The sequence below is a fragment of the Arachis ipaensis genome, chromosome B2, assembly GCF_059453495.1.
Source record: "Arachis ipaensis isolate K30076 ecotype BB chromosome B2, ASM5945349v1, whole genome shotgun sequence".
NCBI lineage: Eukaryota > Viridiplantae > Streptophyta > Magnoliopsida > Fabales > Fabaceae > Arachis > Arachis ipaensis.
This window is the reverse complement of record NC_142437.1, coordinates 115,046,705-115,067,422: the sequence shown is the minus strand read 5'-3', so window position 1 is coordinate 115,067,422 and position 20,718 is coordinate 115,046,705. Positions and strand designations below refer to the sequence as shown.

At 32.4% G+C, this 20,718-nt stretch overlaps 3 protein-coding genes across 3 annotated transcripts; all 3 read left to right on the top strand.

Moving 5' to 3' along the window:
* Positions 1-6,250: 6,250 nt before the first annotated feature.
* On the top strand, positions 6,251-9,243 carry LOC107625899 (scarecrow-like protein 6). The gene has a single exon (XM_016328632.3). The coding sequence runs from the start codon at positions 6,815-6,817 to the stop codon at positions 9,020-9,022; it is 2,208 nt and encodes a 735-aa protein (XP_016184118.1). The 5' UTR covers positions 6,251-6,814; the 3' UTR covers positions 9,023-9,243.
* A 4,273-nt stretch (positions 9,244-13,516) lies between these two features.
* Positions 13,517-15,572, top strand: LOC107627784 (uncharacterized). Its single transcript, XM_016330610.2, has 3 exons — positions 13,517-14,725; positions 15,099-15,122; positions 15,186-15,572. Exons 1-3 carry the CDS (start codon positions 13,517-13,519, stop codon positions 15,570-15,572), a joined length of 1,620 nt encoding a protein of 539 aa, XP_016186096.2.
* Positions 15,573-15,773: 201 nt separating this feature from the next.
* On the top strand, positions 15,774-18,932 carry LOC148575302 (uncharacterized). The gene is made up of 2 exons (XM_088506164.1): positions 15,774-16,388; positions 18,822-18,932. The coding sequence occupies exons 1-2, from the start codon at positions 15,774-15,776 to the stop codon at positions 18,930-18,932; spliced, it is 726 nt and encodes a 241-aa protein (XP_088362290.1).
* The last annotated feature ends 1,786 nt before the right edge of the window (positions 18,933-20,718 follow it).

The window sequence follows — 20,718 nt, the reverse complement described above, 5'->3', positions numbered from 1 at the left end:
GAGAAAGAGAGAGAAGAGGAGAAAAAAGAGAGAGGGGATTCGCCGAATTGAGAGGGAAGGGCTCGCATTTTAAATTTATCCCAAAATTACCATCGGATTTACCGACGAAAAAATCTGATGATAACGAATTGATGGTTATCAAAACTATGCCTTTCATTTTTTGGTGTTACCGATGGATAGATTTTTTCGTCGCAAAATCCAACGATAATATTAGCGCCATTAAACTCCATATTAGCGCTAAAAGTTACCATCGGATTTTGGGATGGGCTATCAAATCCAATGGTAATTTTTTTGCCATCCAAATTATTATAGCAATTCCTCGAAAAATTTAACGATAAATTTGATAGCAACGTCCCATCTAAAATTTGATAGTAAACTGACAATAATAAGCAAATTTTTTGTAGTATCAATAATTTAAAATGATATTAAGGGTTTGTTTGGGTGAGCTTTTAAAAAAAGATTTTTTTTTCGAGTTATTTTTTTTTAAAAGATCTTATAGAGAAGTAAAAGTAATTTTATGTTTGGATATCTCATGTAAAAAGGTCTTTTTATCAATCAATTATATTTGGGTATAATAATATAAAAGTACTTTTTTGTTTATTTCTTACATGAAAAACATTTTTTTTTAAGGAAAAAAGATCTTCTAAAAAAAGATGTAAATTACAACTTCTCAAAAAATATCTTTTTTCGATTTTACTAATGCTTTTACTTTTACTACTAGAAATTTGCCAAACACGTTAAAAAATAAAAAAAAGATCTTTTTTCATTGAAAAAAGATCTTTTTTTAACAAAATAATGGCGCCCAAACATGCACTAAACCTATATATGAATTCACCCTCTCAAACTCATGCACCTTTGGATTTGATTAAATGTGTGCCTTAGAAGTTGATAGAAGCTTAGTCACAACTATAAAATACAATTTTGGTAGTCATTCTTTTTATTAGAGATATAACCATTCATATTATATTCTTCTATCAGTTTAAGCTTTTCGGAGAAGTAATATCATAACATGATATGAATGCTCTATTTTTAAAATGTCTAGAGTTCGATCTTTGGTGAATCTCAAAAGTAGAAAAAATAGTACAAGACAAATAAAAAGAGAAAAGAAAATCTATGCAAAAATTAAGCATATTAAAAAAGAGACTCTTACTTGAAGAAAATATTAGAGATATAATTATTTATGTTATCTCTTTCTATCAATTTAAATTTTTAAGAGAAATAATATCATGATACTTCTTAATAACAAATACAATTTTATTATGTCTATGTCTTTTATAATAGATATACACTATTTTAATACTAATATTTTTTCAATAATTAATACATATTTTATTCGTTTTTATAGATTTTAAAAACTATTTAAATATCTAATTAATTAATAATAACTATATTTTTATATCAATGTCAAGAATGTATAAAAAATATTATTATGGTAAAAACATATTTAATAATGGATTCCATGCTTGTTGGTGTTAAGTATTACCGTTAATTTCTTTAACCACTTTTAGTATTATTGCCTTATTAATTACTTATCTGGGTTATCTCTATTTGGTTTTGAAATAAGATTTTATCCATCAATAAAAATTGCAATTGCTGCAGCAAGTAATACTTCTTTGTCAAGAAAAGATTGAAAGTGACTTTGCATTGCATTTAATTGTTATTACTAAAAATAATTGTACTTATTTGTTGGAAAAACTGTCTGATAACTGCTATTTTTATAGAGACATCTAGTAAATGTAAAATTCAAATACATACGTTTGCCAAAAAATAAAAATATAATTCATTACTATGGTAATTAAAGATGCCTGTGACAGAATAATTTTGTCACTTGCAGAGTGAAGATCCAATTCAAGATAGTTGAACTTGGCAAGAAACAAAAAATTATGTAATTATATATCACATAGAAAAAATATTAGAATAATTGAAGTGATATTATCATTTCCAAATTTAGTATTATTATTGTTCATCACGATATTAGTAATAATTTAAATTGATATAAGAAAATATATAAATAATTATATTTTTAATAATTTTTTTTTTTAATTTGAAACATGATTATTTATAAGTTTTTTTCTCTTGTTTATTTTTTTAGTTTATCTTATCTTAATTTTTTTTTGAATAACGAAAATCAAATTTTAGAATCTTAGTCATAAAAAATTTAATAATATATTATGATAATATTTGTTTAAAAAATTTAATTAATTTAATAAAAAATATATAATATAATTATATATCTCATATCTCCCGATCTTAGTTTCTGTACTTGATATGATATGAAAGGTTGCTTTATTCTATTCCATGCAACCAAATCTGATCCACATAATATAACATGATGTAAGCTTTCTAAAGAATCCCGATCAAAAGAAAAAGAGATAGTTTAGGTTGATTTTCAACACTTTTTGTTTTTGTATAAATTCATTTTAATAAAAAGAATTTAATAAAATGATATTTGATCTTTTAAAAAAAACTAGTAAATTGGTTTCTAATAAAATAAAAAATTAAATAAGCTCTAATTTAAAAAATAGACAAAGTAATTTTATATTTTTCAAAAATAATATGATTGATTGATGAAATTATTTTATATTCTAAAAGATACTAAACAATTTATCATTTTATTTTATTAAAAAGTAATTTGTCTAACATTATAAAGTATCAAGAACTAATTTATCATTTTTATTAGAAATTAATTTATCCATAAATAAATAATTTAGAAGTTAATTTAAAATATCACTTCTATCAAACTTAAACAGTGCCAAAATTTGTAAGACTAAATATTTATTAGGTAATATAACACAATAGTATTAATACCTTCATGAATAGAACTTGAGAGATCTACCTTATTATTCTCTTATAATATTCCAATGAAATTAAAAAAAAAAGACTTATTTAATCTGTCAAGACAATATATTAATCCATTTTTTTCTTTTTATTTTTTTTTCCTATGATTTTGTTTCGTTCGAAGAAAAGAAGTGATGAAGAGGAAGGAAATAGAGAAAAAAAAAAAAGGAAAAAGAAGCAAAAATTAAAGTTGAATAGATTTTTAGTTTTTCTAGATATATTTGGATGAATATAAAATGAAAAAGAGAAAATAATATATAAAGTTATAAAAGGAAAAAATACATTAATAGAATAAAAAGAGGAAGGATTTGGGATAAATGTGTTTAAAAAAAGAGAGAATAATATTGAATTGTAGCAAAATAACAATATTTTCCTTACACTTTTCTATCTAATATTAGAGAAAAAAAAATTTAGTAGATCACATTTATTTTATTTTTGCACTATTTTTTTTTAATTTTTATTTCAGACAATAATAAAAAATAATCATTTTTTTTTCAATTTCTGGTTCTGTTGGTATATTATTTTCTATTTGTTCATGTTTCGATAACTCCTTTACGGTGTTACTCCCCCCTTTTTGTGATATATTTTTTTTTTATTGCCCTTTGCTTTGTGGATGGTATGATTCTTCTACGTATCTTTCAAGTTTTGGAGAGATTTGAGTATGCATCAAGATCTATGAAAGAACTTCCAGATAAAAAAAAGGGTTTACATCTAGAGAAATGTCAGAAGATTAATGTTTTTTGATAATAGTAGCCAATATTTTTTATTAATTATTTATTTTTATACTATTAAAATTTAAAATTAAATGTTTAGAATTTATTTTTTAATATTTAAATTTATCAAATATTGATAAAAAAAAACATTTGTTGTCTTATAGTATTATTTTTAGATTTATTCAAAAAGAAAATATATCACATATTGCAACACATATTTTGTCAATATAAAAATAAAAAGAGATTCAAATTTATCTTTATTTTTATTTATTAAAATAAAAATTTATGCTTTTTCCATTTTAGAATTCAATATAAAAAATATTTTTGCATTCAAATCTAATATATATGTTTATGTGATTTTTAAGGATGTGTTTGTTTTTGGAGATTCGGACTGACGGACTGAGAGATTAATATTTAATATTATGTTTGTGACTAGAGATTAGAACTAAAATTTTAGTTATTGAAACACAAAATTTCAATCATTTTACTATCTTCAAAAAGTGAGGGGACATATGACTAAAATTCTGAAAATAGAGATTGAAATTTTAATAATATTTTATTTCTAAAAATACCTTCATTTAATTCTTAAAATTCTCATTCTTTTTATTTTAAATTAGGACTTTTCTTTTTTAGGTGTTTGTTATCTTCCATCACTCCTCCTCCTTCTTTTTTCTCTTTTTCTTAGCCTTGTACTTTCCTCCTCTCTCAAATATGGTCGTGTCTCCACTCCCGTAATGCTATCTACCTCTATTCTTTCTCTCTCCTAACACCTTTTTTTTACGTTGTCTCATCTTTTTTTGTCACAACAAATTTTTTTCTTTTTCTCTGTCATTTTTAATGTCGCCTCTTCTTCTTTTTCTTCCTCTTTGTCATAATTATGGTCACCTCCTCCTCCTCTTTATCATTACTGTCACCTCTTTCTCCTCACTCATCGCTTCTTTGCCTTAGCTTACCTCTGTTTGTCCCTATCCACTCACTGCCACTCTCTACCTTATATTTATATTAGGATTAATCTCTACATACAAGTGTTTTGCATTTACAAGCTTTACAAGTCTGAACGAAACCCACCCATTAAACGCGCTGCTTATGTTACGTGCCTTTTTAACATAATTTTAAATCAATTCAAAAGATTTCATTTCTTTTTTCGAGTTTCTTGCCAAATTTGTTGGATCTCCTTCATGCGTTCTCTCTTTGCTTCGTTTTTCTTCGATTTTCATGGTTTTTGAAATCAAGCTTTGAAATCGTTTTGAAGATAATGGAACTTCAGAAATACACCCAAACGATTACAGAAATACACCCAAACGGTTACAGAAATACACCCAAAACAAGGGGAGACAGTATATTTCTTCTTGAAATCTTTTAATGTTTTGCTGGTTAAGGATGAGGCACATGGCACAGACAATCTAGAAGAAAAACCTAGAAGAGCAGTAAAACAGTACCTTGAATAATGTTTCTTCCTTTTTTCTGGTAATTTTTGATGGAGATTTGTATCTTTTCTTCTTGATTTCTTCTACTCTTCGTGAGAAGTTAGAACGTTTCTGCAGAATCGTAGTAGTTTGTTTCGAATGTTCCTTGAATCTTGATGGTTTGCGTTTTGATTGAGGAAGAAGAGGAAGCGTGAACGTATTGTGAAAGGACGCGTGTTTTTTTCTTGGACTTGGAGCAACTTGTATAGTTTGTAAGCCAAAAAGGCTTGTATGTGTAGCAGGCCTTTTTATATTATTAGAATTCATAATTTATAATTTAGTATTTAAAATTTAAAATATTAATTAAATATTAACTAAAATTAATAAATTTTATTGATCATATAATATTGTGCAATGATTTTGTGTCTGAAAATACACAAGAATTTCTCTTTAATTTCCATAATATGTTAAAACTTGCAACATCACGTGAAAAATAAATTGATTAAATTCACAATGTTGTTGGAATTTGATTTTTTTTTTTTTTGGTTATTATTTCTTTAGCATTGTTCTTGTAACTATTTTAGTTTCCTTCTCCATATTAGATTATTAATATGCTACTTTATGTAATTTAGTAAGATGTCCCATTTTCAATATTACTTTAGTGTTTTTTTTTTCAGCCTATGTTAATAATTTTTTTCGTTCAATCAATAAAAATTATCTTCTAATAAAAAAATACACTATCATGAAAAGTGGACTAGGCTTCAAGAAGGAGATGGATGTGATTACACGCGCCGCATGTGCGAATGTGGAAAACCCACTGAAGTGACAGCAACCCCACCGAGCACAGAGAAAACTACGTATGCAGACCAGCTTAAACAAAAAATATAAATATAAATATAAATACAAATAATAGAAATAAGATGGATGTTTCTAAAATCCATTTTTAAAGTATTATTCTTTTGGGACTAAACATTTTATTATCATTTATCAATAATAAGATAATTTTTTTTATTTTTAATATTTAATTTTATTATTTTTTATGTGCTTAAAATTATATAAAAAAGAAAGAGTTCAAAATAAACACAAAAATTTAAAATATTTATTTCTTTTTTACATTTTTAGTTTAATAAACATATAATTTTGGAAAATATAACACGTGCAATATTAATCGAAATTTAATTTTTTATAAAGATAAAAAAACAATAATATATTATTATTATTATTATTATTATTATTATTATTATAAAATGGAGTGAGTATATATTAAAACAAAATAGCAATAGTGAAAGAAGAGAGAGAGAGAGAGAGCGCGCACTTTACCACTTTTATACACTGCACGCATCCCATCCCAGAAAAACACAAACAACACAAAAAAAAAAACGCACAAGAAGCAACAAAGAATCACATTCATGGCTTTCACCCATCACTGCAGCTATTTCGAGCTTAATAACGACCCACGCAACCAGCTGCAACCACAAAACAACAAGCTTTATTAGAGAGGTGCCCAAGTTTCTCTTTCTCTTTCTCTATTAATTATTATTTCCCCAACACCATGGGATTGTTTTAGTGTTTCCATCACCAATTTATATTTACAATACCCCACCAAAAATCCAGAGCTTCTTCTTCCAATCCAAAACCAAAGACAAAAAGAAAAGAAAAAACTCATCTTTCCCTCCACCCTCTTGCTTAATTTCTAGGCCTTGGTTGTGGATTTGTGAAACCAAGCCCCATTGCCGCGTTTTCTTTTGTGGGGTGGTGTTGTGGAGGCAAAAGGTTCAAACTTTGAATAAAGCTGGAGTCTTTTGTGTGGGTGGTTTCGTGGGTTCTTGTTGTTGTTGTTGTTGGTAGGTTTGTTAAATGAAGGCGATGCCCTTTCCTTCTGAGGAATTTCAAGGGAAGGGAGTGTTGGATTTCTCTTCTTCTTATTGTTCTGCAACAGATCTGTTCTCACTGCTTCAGCATCAACAGCAACTTGTTAATAATCATAGTATCCATCAGCCACCACCACCATCACAAGAAGGAAAGTGGAGGAGAAGGGAAGAAGAAGAAGAAGAAGAAGAAGAGAATAAAGGCTATGTGGGCTGCACTGAGCCCACATCTGTTCTTGACTCAAGAAGAAGCCAAAGCCCTCCTTCATCCTCCTGCACAATGTCCTCTTCTCTTGGTAGCAGCAACAACAGCACAAGCAAAGGTAGTGCTGCTGCTGGTGGTGGTGGTGGCTGCTCAGCCTCTGCTGCAGCACTAGCCTCAGAGAATCCTCCTCCTCCTCCAGAAGGATCCATGGAGAAATGTGGTGGGGCAAGAATGATGGATGACTGGGAGGGTCAAGATCAGTCCATTCTGAGGCTAATCATGGGTGATGTTGAGGACCCTTCTGCTGGTTTGACCAAGCTCTTGCAAACTGGCTCTCGTAATGTTGATTTTAGTTCTTCAGGGTTTGGTGTTGTGGAGCAAGGAGGATTGGTTATGGACCCTTCTATGCCTGGGAATTACCCTGCTTTCCCATTCCTTGGGGCTGAGAATATGGAGAGTCACAATGCAAAGAATGGTTATGGTGTTTCTGAACCCATGTTTGCTTCCTGTAACAATCCTATGTTGGTGTCCTCGGCTCCGACTTCGGGTGTGTTCGGCTTTCAGCAGCCTGTGTTTGGAACCGTGGATGAGAAGCCTCAGGTTATCAACCCTCAGTTTATGATGAATCATAATCAAGTTCAGTTTTCAGAGAATCCTTCATTCTTTGTGCCATTGACATACCCCCAAATGCAAGAGCAGCATATTGTTTACTCTCAGCAACCGGCGAAGCGTGCTGCGGTCGGGCACAATTATCAGGTGCCGAGATTACCCCTTTTGGATTCGGGGCAGGAGCAATTCGCCAGGAGGCAGCAACAGGCGCAGCTTCCATTGTTTCCTCATCATCTGCAGCATCAGCAGAAGGTGAGTTCAGCCGGAGACGAGGCAAGCAACCAGCTTCAGCAGACTATGTTTGATCAGCTATACAAGACTGCTGAGCTGATAGAAGCTGGTAATCCGGTTCTTGCGCAAGGGATATTGGCGCGGCTCAATCACCAGCTCTCCCCCATTGGCAAGCCTTTTCAGAGGGCTGCCCTCTACATGAAGGAGGCATTGCAACTACTGCTCCATTCAAACATTCCCAATTTCATGCCTTTCTCGCCCATCGGCTTCATATTCAAGATTGGAGCTTACAAATCATTCTCAGAGATCTCACCTGTTCTCCAGTTTGCAAACTTCACTTCCAATCAAGTCCTCATCGAAGCTGTAGAACGGTTCGATCGAATTCACATTATTGACTTTGATATTGGGTTTGGAGTGCAGTGGTCTTCCTTTATGCAAGAGCTTGCCTTGAGAAATAGCAATGCATCTTCTCTTAAAGTTACTGCCATAGTTTCGCCTTCGAATTGTGACGAGGTTGAGCTCAATTTCACAAGAGAGAATTTAAGTCAGTATGCAAAAGACATCAACTTATCATTTGAGCTCAATATCTTGAACATTGAATCATTGAGCTCTCCTTCCTTTCCACTGGCAAGTCAGTTCTTCGATAGCGAGGCAGTTGCTGTAAATATGCCGCTTTCTTGTTTCACTCATCATCCGTCGCTGGTTCCATCTGTCCTTCATTTTGTCAAGCAGCTTAGGCCAAAAGTGGTGGTTACTTTGGACCGAAATTGTGACCGAATCGATGTGCCACTTCCAACCAAAGTAGTCCATGTTCTTCAATATTACTCAGCCTTGCTCGAATCGCTTGACGCCGTGAATGTGAACCTCGACGTCCTCCAAAAGATTGAGAAGCATTTCATCCAACCATCCATTAGGAATGTGATCACAGGTCACCACCATTACCATTCACAAGAGAAGCTACCTCATTGGAGGAACCTCTTTGTTCAATCTGGATTCTCATCATTCACATTCAGTAACTTCACAGAAGCTCAAGCAGAATGTCTGGTGCAGCGTGCGCCGGTGCGAGGGTTTCAGGTCGAGAGAAACCATTCGTCTCTTGTTCTATGCTGGCAGCGAAAAGACCTGGTCTCCATTTCGAGTTGGAGATGCTAAACCATGCAACAACAAAAGCACTTACTTAACCACATGATTCTTGAAGGTGCTTCAGAACTTACTACTGCAATTTATGTAATTGTTTGTGTAATTTAATCTAGGATTATTGATCAATCATGCCCATATGTTTTCTTAACTAAGATGGGTTCATTCTACTGTTTTTATTACTAGTATGTCTCTTTAATTGTGGGTATTATTATTAATTAATCATGACTTTCCCACTTCCATCTAGTAATTAATTGACTCTCTGTGGTTTAATTTCTATCTCCATTGTTCCTTTGTTAACTTGATCACAAAGCAAATTGCTTTGTTTGTAAGGAACAATGTTAATGTTGTCTCTCTGTTTATCACCATGCTTTGGTTTAGTTGCTTGATTTTGATGACTAGTATAATTAGAAAATGTTATGCCAAATTCAAGTCTTGTTGACTCTAATAGATGAAATTGAATTGAATTGAATTGTGTTATTGGTCAGACATAAAAGAATGCAATTATTCTTAGTAATTAGTAGTGTTGTCTTTCACTTTGTCACAATCAAATGATGCAAGTTTGAAATAAATATTGCATGAGGTAGTTAGTGATTAAGAAATGTAGACACACAAAAAGCCAAGAGCATTTTTTAATTCTGGAACTGTGGCTTGTGCATTGGATTCATACTTTCATATTAAATTTAATTTAAACATGATGAAATCAATAATGGTTCTTCATATAGATATTACAATTTATGAAGTTAAATTTCATGTTGCAAAAAAAGGCGAAAAAAGGTTATTTTTGTGTTGATACATTTATTTTTGTGATGTATCAAAAAGTTGAAAGTGAATTACTGTAAGGAAAAATCTAGAGGGCCAGCAATTTTTTTTTAATTTCTGGTCAGCATGTAACTAGCAAAGAAAAGTGAGTCATTAGATGAAATCTCACACCATTAAAATCATGAATAAATGACCATTTGTACCCTTAAAAGATGAAAACGCTGACATATGTACCCACACTAAATCGAAACTAAACTTGTACCAACGCAAGATGCTCTCCGTGTGACAAAAGTACCCTGTCTTTAGAGGGTTGGAGTGCCACGTAGGGTACTTTTGTCACATGGATGACATCTTGCGTGGGTACAAGTTTAGTTTCGATCTGGTGTGGGTACATATGTCAGCATTTTCATCTTTTATGGGTACAAATGGTCATTTATTCTTAAAATCATCATTGATGGCTATTTGATGATTACAAATCACAAAAATTGTTGGCCTCCTAGCACTCCTCTTATTATAAACCTTAGGGAGTAACATTAAAACGTAACAATAAAGATTTGCAAGCACCTTAACTAAAGAGAAAGGTATCAAAGGAACCTTAATAAGTGAGATAAACATGGATCTTATTAAATTGGAGGGATTTGAAGATTGATTTGTTCCTCCAATGAAAAATTCACTTTTTAGCTGATCATTTATAAAAGTATAAATCTTGTAATGTGTAACAAATATCTACCAAATCATGTATACACATTTTAGGAATTTATCTAACTACCATACTTTTGGCCCTCTTCAAAGGTATATAAGTATAGAAGATTTAAATCAACTTGGGTTGGTCGAGTAGATAGTTTACTCGTGACTCTTAAATGAAGCTCAAATCTGCGATGAATTAGTCATTGACTTGTCGGGTTAGGGCAGGGGATACTGTAGGATACCAAAAAAAAAAAGTATAGAAGACTCTAAATATCTTGAATGAAGAAGATGCTTTGCTTCCCATTCTTTCTAAAGCTGAGTACAATCATCTCCCACCTTTGCACGGAATCCCTTCATGAATGAAGAACAACCAATATCAATAATAATAACAACAAAAACATTTTTGGGCTTTAATATTTGAATTAGGTCTTAATTTTATTTTTGAGGTTTATTTTTGTTTCAAATTTTTTATTTTATCTTATTTTAATGCTGGTCAAAATTAAACATTTTTTATTTTTCTAAAAGTATATATTTTTTCCATTATTAGTTTTAGAAAATTGTAACTATCGAAATTGTGATGGTCATAATGATAATTATAGTAATTTGATAGTGAAATTGACAAAGGAATAATAAGAAAGAAAAATAATAATAAAAAAAAATTTTGAAATAAAAGTTTTAATTCCAACAAGAGAATCAAACTCATAGTTCTGGATCCTAGATTGAACTGGCTGGTTTAACTGAATAACCCGAAAATTAGTCATTAAACTAGTCCAATTTAAATAAAACCCTAATTAGTCATGAACCAGTCAAAGAATTAAAAAAATTGATTGAATCGGTATATTTTTTAGTAATTAACCGATTTAAAATAATAAAATATAAAAAATTTACTTTTTTTAAAAAAAAATATTTATTTATACATAAATATATTATTTTATTATATTCGGTTTAATAATTGAACTTTAGTTAAATCTTTAAATTTGTAACTCTTGCAATTCAATAACTGATTTGATTTTTAAAATCTTAAAAAATAAGATAAAAAATATTTGAAATCAAATTTAATGTTTTAAATATTAAAATTAAATTAAAATTTCAGTCGTTTTATCCAAATAATAATAATAATAATAATAATAATAATAATAATAATAATAATAATAATAATAATAATAATAGTAAACTCAAACTTAAAAAAAATATCCTTTAGACCCCAAGTCGAATTTTGAACTCGATAAGACCAGACCTTGAACACCCTTATTATACTTTATGATAACAAGGCTAAGGTGTCATTAATTCAACCAATGAATTATCACTCAGTTTGGACTAGATTTAATTAATAAATATATAAAGTAGTAAGTTACCACTTACCATGTGGTATGTATGAGTTAAGCCCCATTTTAGTCTTGAGATTGGCGAGTTACACTGATTTAGTCCTCTAAATTTCGATTGTACTAAATTAATCCCCCAAATTCGAAAAAATGCACCACGTTAGTCCTTGGCCTATTTTTCGTCATCGGAGGACTGACGCCGTTAGTGACGTGGCCAAATATTGCCACGCTGGACACTAGGAAACGGCGTCGTTTCTAATTTGGCGCTAAAAAACCCCTTTAAGCGACGTCGTTTGTATGCGATGGAAAACAAAACGTTTGCTTCCCTCTTTTGTCTCCACTCTTCATCTTCAACTCCTCCATGAGTGACGTAGTGGAAAAAGTCTCTCTTCCATGAGTGACTCAAAATAGGAACGAGTAACTGCAATAGAATTCCGGAGACTGCTGGATCACCAGTGAACACTGTACAGTTGTCTGAGGAGGTACTTTGCCGCTACAAGGAGCTTCTGTTCCGTCATCGAGGTTAGTGAAGAGATTAAAATTTTATTTTTTCAAATTTTAGGGAATGCGTTGATGGTTGTTGATCATAGTTTATTGCTTTGTATATTGTTTTTCCCTAAGGTTTGTAGTGGAATTTGGGCTAGGGTTTTATTTCGATGTTGTCTCCCACTGTGTTTTTGTGGTTTGTCTTCATGCTCTGTTCCGATGGTGGATAAATGTGTTTTATTTTGATATATCTCTCTGTCATGTATGAATGTAGTTGATAAAAACTATCTTAAAGGGATCATTGTGTGGAACTGGTGCTGAAAAGAAATTTTTTTGAATCATGCAGATGGATGTGCACTTAGATATTATGTTCCATCATGGGAAAAAGTTTCAGAAAGATGAAAACGGGATGACTATATATTCTCCTGATAAGAAGGCATGCGTTGGTGACATTGATGTAGATACTTTAGATATTTTTTGGGTTAGAAATTATTATATAAAGAACTAGGATATGATAGGATAGGAGAATGTTGGTGGCATGTTCCCGGGAGGAGTTTAGATAGTGGGTTAAGAGCTTTGAATTGTGATGATGAGTTGAGAGAGATGTGTTTCATGGGTGAAAAGAATGATGGGCTGGTTGATGTTTACTTTGAGCATGCAGTTTCAACACCAAAAATTCTTGAGGGAAATGAGATTGTGGTGTATGTTGAGGGTGACCATGATGATTTGAGAGAGGTTAGTGATGAACCTGACAATGAACCCCTACAAGACAAGATCCCAAACCAAACTAATATACCCACTGTCCCTACTGATGAGACTCCATTCACCAACAACAATGAACCAACGCATAATACCTCACCACCCAAAAGCACAGAACCAACAGATCCTGGTGCTAATAACCGAACACCCAAAAATATAATTCCACTACCACATCCAACTCTAATCCTAGCCAAGCTACTACTGCAAAGCATGTTAGCAAGACTCATCCAGTTATCCCAAAAGCTAAACCCAATTCAAATGCCAACCCAAATCCGAAATCCAATACTACATCATCCTCCAAGGCCAATGCCAACCCGAAGAATTCCTCCAAGCCCAAGCCCAAGCCCAACCGGAATTCTGTGTCCAAGCCCAAACTAAATCCAAATCCCAAAATCACTACTAAAACCTATTGCACAAGGTCTGCTTCAAAAGTGAGGAAGGTACAGCAAAATGACAAGAAAAAAACAAGTGCTGAGGTTGTCTTCTTCTGAAGATGAACACACCACAGAGGACAGTTCATATGATCCTGGGACAGATGATAGTTCAAGTGATGATGATGTCGTTGGAAAAAAAATGTGAGACCAAGAGAAGAGAGTCTGGGTTGAAGCATGCACCTGCTGAAGGACTAGCAAAGTCTAAGAGAAAGTTTCTTAACGATGATGATGCATTGGTGGTGGATGATGAGGAGTGTGAGGTGGACTTAAGTTTCTTAGAAGTCCCTGTCACAGGAGATGAAAACCTGGACAATGCTTTGGATCCTGGAGCAGAGTCTGATGGGGCCAACTCTTGGCACTTGGAGGAAATGAAGACTCCTCTTCCTTCGGAAGATGAATTTTCTGAAGAAGAGCCAAATGATGTATTCCCAGTATTTAGAGATGGTATTCGGTTCGGTGATTTAAAATTTGAGGTGGGGATGAAGTTTAATACAAAGTCCGAGTTTAAAGAGGCAGTGAGAGAGTTTACAATTCAAGAAGGTAGGCATATTCAATTTATTAAGAACGATGCTGTGAGATGCAGGGCTGTCTGTAAGGTTGAGGAGTGCAAGTGGGTGGTATATGCCTCACGGGATCATGAGGAGACATGTTGGCAGATAAAAACTTTCAATGACGACCACACATGTGCTAGAGAAGCCACCAACCGAACTGCAAATAGGAACTGGTTGACTAGCAAGTTAGTGAAGAAGGTTAGGAAATATCCTCACTTCAGACAATGTGAGGCAGCTGTCTACTTCAAGTCTAAGTGTGATCTGGTGTTAAATAAGAATTCAATTTCTAGAGCCTTGGCAGACGCTAGAGTTGTGGTGTATAGAGATGAGAAGGCCCAGTATGCAATGGTCAGGGACTACAGAAAAACACTCTTGAAGTGTAATCCGGGTTCAACAGTTAGAATTGGAACCATCCCACAACCAGATGGAGAGGTGATCTTTCAGAGGATGTATGTATGTCTTAGTGGATGCAAGAATGGTTTTAAGGCAGGGTGTAGGCGACTGATTGGTTTAGATGGGGCATTCCTTAAAACACAAACTGGAGGCCAGATTTTATCCATAGTGGGTCAGGACGCAAATCATCACATCTATGTTATAGCATGGGCAATTGTAGATATCGAGAACACGGAGAATTGGAGGTGGTTTCTAGAGCTACTCCATGAGGACCTCGGAGACTATAAAGAAAACAAATGGTGCTTCATGAGTAACATGCAAAAGGTAAACCCTACCCTTTCATAGTATACTCTATTATTACAACAGTTGTTAACGTATAGCCTATTGCTAGTTAAGGTAAATTGTTCGTTAAGATGTTGACATGTTGGTCTGAACAGCTGTGTACTGACTGAGAGAAATATTTGTGTACAGTATTATTCTTTATTGGTAATATGACATAGGGACAAAAATAGGGAACGATTTCAATGTAGGGGACCACTTCAGGTTCATTAAACAAATGTTAGGGACTATTATGGGTTAATATTTGTATCTCAAGGACTATCATGTATCACGAATTGTATCTCAGAGACTATTACGTGTCACGAATTGAATCTCAGGGACTATTACGTATCACAAATTGTATCTCATTCATATGCAGGGCCTGCTTTCTGCAGTCCAGGAGGTAATGCCTCATGTCCACCATAGGTTCTGCGTGTGGCACTTATGAATAAATTTTAACAAGCAGTGGAAGGATTTAGAGTTAAAGGGGTTACTTTGGGAATGCGCACGATCAACCACTTATCAAGATTTCTCTGACAATATGAAGAAGATTAAGAAAATTAATGAAGAGGCTTGGAATTACCTGAACAAGTGGCTTATGGACTCGTGGACAAAGTCAGCATTTAGTCATGCTCCTAAACTTGATAATATCTGTAATAACACATGCGAGGTCTTTAATGCAAGAATTAAGGAAGCAAGGGCCAAGCCAATCATCACGCTACTTGAGGAGGTCAGAATGTTTGTCATGAGAACAATCACTAAAAACAAAGTTAAGTTAGCCAAACATGTGGGAAAGCTACCACCAATGGTTCAAAGTAGGTTGGACAAGATCAGGAAGGAGCCTAAAAGTTAGATGCCAATCTGGACTTGGGATGATGAGTATGAGAAGTTTGAAGTGCATGGTCATCTAACTAATATGGTAGTGGATTTGGGCAAGCGACTGTGCACATGTCAATTTTGGATGTTAACAGGTAATTAACCAGCCTTTAGGACCTGCGTATTTGCGAATTATTAAATACTTTAATAACACATTACTTTGTTAATTACTTCAGGAATGGCCTGTGTGCATGCGTGTGCAGCACTTGCAAGGGTGAATAAGAGACCTGAAGATTTCTGTCATAAGTGGCTCACTATGGACGCATATAGAGACACTTATGCACATTATGTAAATCCATTGCCTAGACAATCTCTTTGGAAAAAATCTGAGTATAATAGACCTCAAGTTCTAAGGAAAAAGAAGAAGACCGGACCACTGACAAAGAAAAGGAGAAAGAATGCAGATGAGGATAATGGAGGAAGCAAGAAATCTAAGGTGACTAGGACTCTAAAGAGACAACTTAAACCATTTACTTGCAGATACTGTCTACAGAAGGGACACACAAAGAGTAGTTGTCCAAAAAAGAGAGCAACTGATGTTGCTCAAGCTTTTGCTGATGCAGCTGCAGTTGCCGCTGCTGCTAAGGCAAAGCCCAATGCACAAGAAAATGCTGTTCAAGCACCTACTCAAGCTCCTCCAGATGCACCTGCTCAGGCTCCTCCAGAAGCACCTTCTCAAGCTGCTCCAGAAGTCCCTGCTCAGGCACCTGCACCAGTTGATGGCCAGGTGGTTGAGATCGACCTCTCCCAGCCAAACTACTCCGATGCACAACAGTCCCAACATAGTCAAGAGGTAGTTGCATTTAGTTTCACAACTCATAGTTAAAATTATTGTGCACATTCAACTAAATTTATGTCCTACTGAAACAAGATCCACCTGCGAGGCCATCCAAGTTGCAGACCAGAAGGAGGTCCTCCACACTACCATCAGGATCGGTCACTATGGATCCACTACAAGGAGCAAGCTCAGCCACATCTTTCAGACTGGCCAACTTCCTAAAATTTGTCCCAACACCTGGCTTCAAGCCACCAAGAAAGAAGAAATGAAGATGTACCTGATCTGTGCAGCTTGTTTTGGATGAAACTGTGAATCTTTTTGTGAATCATACTTTTTGTTTTGTGGGCTGAATTTATGGCAGTAGACTTTTAATATATTTGAATACAATATGACAATGATGGCACTCTGTATCCTTTAACTAGGATGTATTTTGGAATTAGAACTACTCTTTACTTGTCTGGGAGAGTTGTCATTAATATGGCAGGATTATTGTTACTTTTATTAAAACTTATTGATATGGTTATTATTATTATGACAATTTGTTCCAGCTTCAATTATGCTGCTTCAGATTTCTTTTTTACAATTTTTCAACAATTTCATTGAATAACAGAAAACAACTAAAAAATTTGAGAATGGGAATTTTTCTTTCTTCTACTACACATTAACCCTAAACATAGTAACACAAACTCATCTTCAAGCTTTAACTACCAACATAAAACCAACAACAAATACTATAAACGAAGCCAAAACTAAAATGTACATTTTTTGGGTTCTAACTTCAACCTCTATCTTCTCAATTTTCCAAGCCAAATCCACTCTAACTTGGTCACCATCCATAGTAAAAATTACCCTTCCTCTGAGGTCTTCTTCTCCAATGTCAGCCCAGACAAACAAACCACACCACCTCTTACCATTAATATTATAGTTAGGTCACCCAAAGAATAGCTTGTTAGGGTTAGCCTCTATTATGGACCACCGAAGAACAGGGCGGCACCCACACCCACACCACTGTGGAACACCCGATGCTCTACTTCGACTGAAACTCCTTGTGTTGGACCGCATGGAACTCTGGCTCCCACTTGCAATCATGATGGTAAACTCGGAAGGGAGTAGGAGACGAAGAACGAGAGAGAAACGGGAAGAAGAAGAAGATGATGAAGTCACGGGATGAATTTAGGTTTTAAAAGGGGGATAATGACTAAATTGGAGTAAATCAAATTTTAAGCCACGTCATCTAACCGTTAGTATGTCTAGCGTGGCAATTTTGGCCACGTCACTAATGGCGTCAGTCCTCCGGTGACGGAAAATAGGCTAAGGACTAAAGTGGTGCATTTTTTCGAATCTAGGGGAATAATTTAGTGCAATCGGAATCTGGAGGACTAAATCAGTGCAACTCGCCAATCTTAAGAACCAAAATGAGACTTAACTCATACATATCACATGGTAAGTGGTATAAAAGTTTTAAATAAAATAGATATAATCAATGTATGAATATTAAATCATGGCTTAACTAAAAATAGATATAAATGTTCTAAATCATGGCTTACCTAATAGTGATATTGAATCTTAATAATTTTAAATTTTGAATATTAAATAAAAATAGATATAATAAGTGTATGAAAGTTTTAAAACTTAATTCTTTTAGAAAATTTAACTACTTTCAATTTCACTTTACAATTCTTTTGCCCTTAAAGCTCCCTAGCTAAATATATTATTGGAAAGTTTTAAATGTATTTAGAATACTGGTATTCCAATAATTTTTGTTAATTTTAATTAATATATATTATATATATTTTATAATTATATCAATAGTTAAAATTATTAGAATACCAATATATTTAATATACTTAAAATTCTTCTTATATTATTATATTTAAAATCATGATATATTATTATATCAATTCCATTTTAAAGTTGCTATAAATTTTCTCAAGAGTTAGCTATTATAGATAGAGTGATACTTTAAATTGATCTTTAACAATTGTTATTTTGGATAAATTAGCTTTTGACAAATTGGCCTTTGGTCTTTTAACAGAAATTAGTCTCTAATTAAAACAAAAGGATAAATTAATTTTTTCGTCTTTTAAAATTTTAGATAATTTAATATTTTAATATTATTATTTTTTAAAAAATATTTTATTAATAATGGATTAATTCGAAATATAAATTATTAGGGATTAATTTAGAGTTTTACTCTTGTAGATATTATAATTCTAGCTATTAATGTTTTATAAAATTAAATCTATGATCTTATTTTATAAATTTTATATTAAAATGATGATGTTTAGATGTTTATGATAACATTAGAAATAATTAATTTATTACAAATAATTAAAAGAAAAAATATAATGAAAGAAGTAAATAATTTTTTTTAATATGAAAAAAATATTAGTGTTTTTGTTATAAATGAGATTATTTGATGTAATTACAGGTACGTGAATTTTGCAGGTAGGAAGTCAACATGTGAAGAGCGTGTTGCAATACGTGGGGTGTGTTGAACAGGTGGCAATATTCTGGCCAACACGTAAGGGACGTGTTGGACATGTGGCAGCATTTTGACCAATACGTAGGGGCGTGTTGAAACACGTAGAAACGTGTTGAATAACTTCCACAATACTGTAATACATTTCAAATATCAATATTCAATTAAAACACCATCTTTATTTCCATATCAAAAATAATTTCTGTATAAAATTATGTGAATAAGAATTTTTTTATTAAAAAAATCTCCTGGAAGAATTAGGTTAATAATACTGTAGCATATGTTAACGAAAGTACAACACATCATTCCAAAAATAAAAATAAAAAACAAAAAAATCTACTTAATGAAAAGGTTCCAAAGATCTCATCCGCACGATTTCTTTCTTGCAATAATAAAAAAGAATCTTAGCCGTCGAAATCTGCATCGATATTTTCAAACCTTCAAAAAGCTTTCATTATCAAGTATCGTCAGATTCAGTTTCGAAAACCAGGCCAAAGCAGCTATTGTTCCGAAACTACCCTTTGGTCCCTATCTTCAACTAGCTTTGCACGTGGCTCCTCGAAATAAATCGAGGGTAAAACAGTAAATTCGACAATTATGAAAAGCCAGAACCCAGTCACCTTTTTCTGTCCCCTTGGCCTCTGTTAAAAGAAAAATAAAGAGAAAATAAAAAAAAAGAAAAGAAAAAAGAAAATAAGCCTGAAAGGCAAACGTAACTCGCGTTTGGATAGCGTGGTCGCGTGGGAGCATTTCCATTCAAAGGTAAAGTCCCATCAACCACACATATATAGGACAAAATATGTTTTATAATTTTTTGGGTACATTTCTTTAAGTTAGAGCTTATCAAGTTTGGAAATTTTTTATTTTTTTATTTTTTTGGATTTTAATATATATTATGATGAATATTATTATAATAATTATAGTGACTACAAAATTTTGATAATCTTTAAAAGATGTTATTAAAATTAAAGTAATATTTTTTAATTTAAAAAATAAAAATAATAAACACACACATATATATTTTTATTTTTAATATAATAATAGTTATCAAATAGATTATTTATATATGTAAAACTTGTTTATAATGCATTTTGATTTTTTCTTTCAGGAATTCAATTATCAAGCAAATATATTATATCATAACCTTATATGATAATAGATTTTCTATATCCAAATATTAATATGTTATTTTAAATAAACAAATTAAATTGTTTTAGAAAATTTGACTTCAAATAAATATTTTGTTTAAATTATGTTGACGGTTAACCTATTAACAGAAGTAGAGTGTATTTTTACAAAGTGAGATATTTTTGAAATTGACAAATTGTATTAATTTAGTATATGACTTTTCAATTACTATAGTTTAGTCTTTTAAATTCAAAAAAAATATATTAATATAGTTTTTTATATATTTTCTGTCACTAGAATTTAATATCGTTAGTGATGTGGCTCAATTTTTGCTACGCTCTGAACATATTAAAACAATGTCACAGTATTTTGATGCTAAAAAAGGCACTAAATGATGTTGTTTTAGGATTTCAACAAAACTAAAACATTAAATCCCTCCTTTTTTATCACTTCGTCTTCTCTTCTCCACTGAATTTCAAACAAAAAAATTAACTCTTTCATGGATGAAAAGAATTGAAAGTTATCGGAGGAGAAAGTGTTTGTGGTTATATGTTGATTTTTACGAAGTGTGTATCGGCGCCGTAGAGGTTGAAAAGGGTTTAAGGTGACCACAAACCCTTTCTTCTCGAGCAACCTTCAATTCTTTTCAACCATAGAAGAGTCATCTTTTTTTTTTTTGAAGTTCAGTAGAGAATAAGATGAAGTGATCAAAAGAGAGGGGTTTAACGTTTTAGT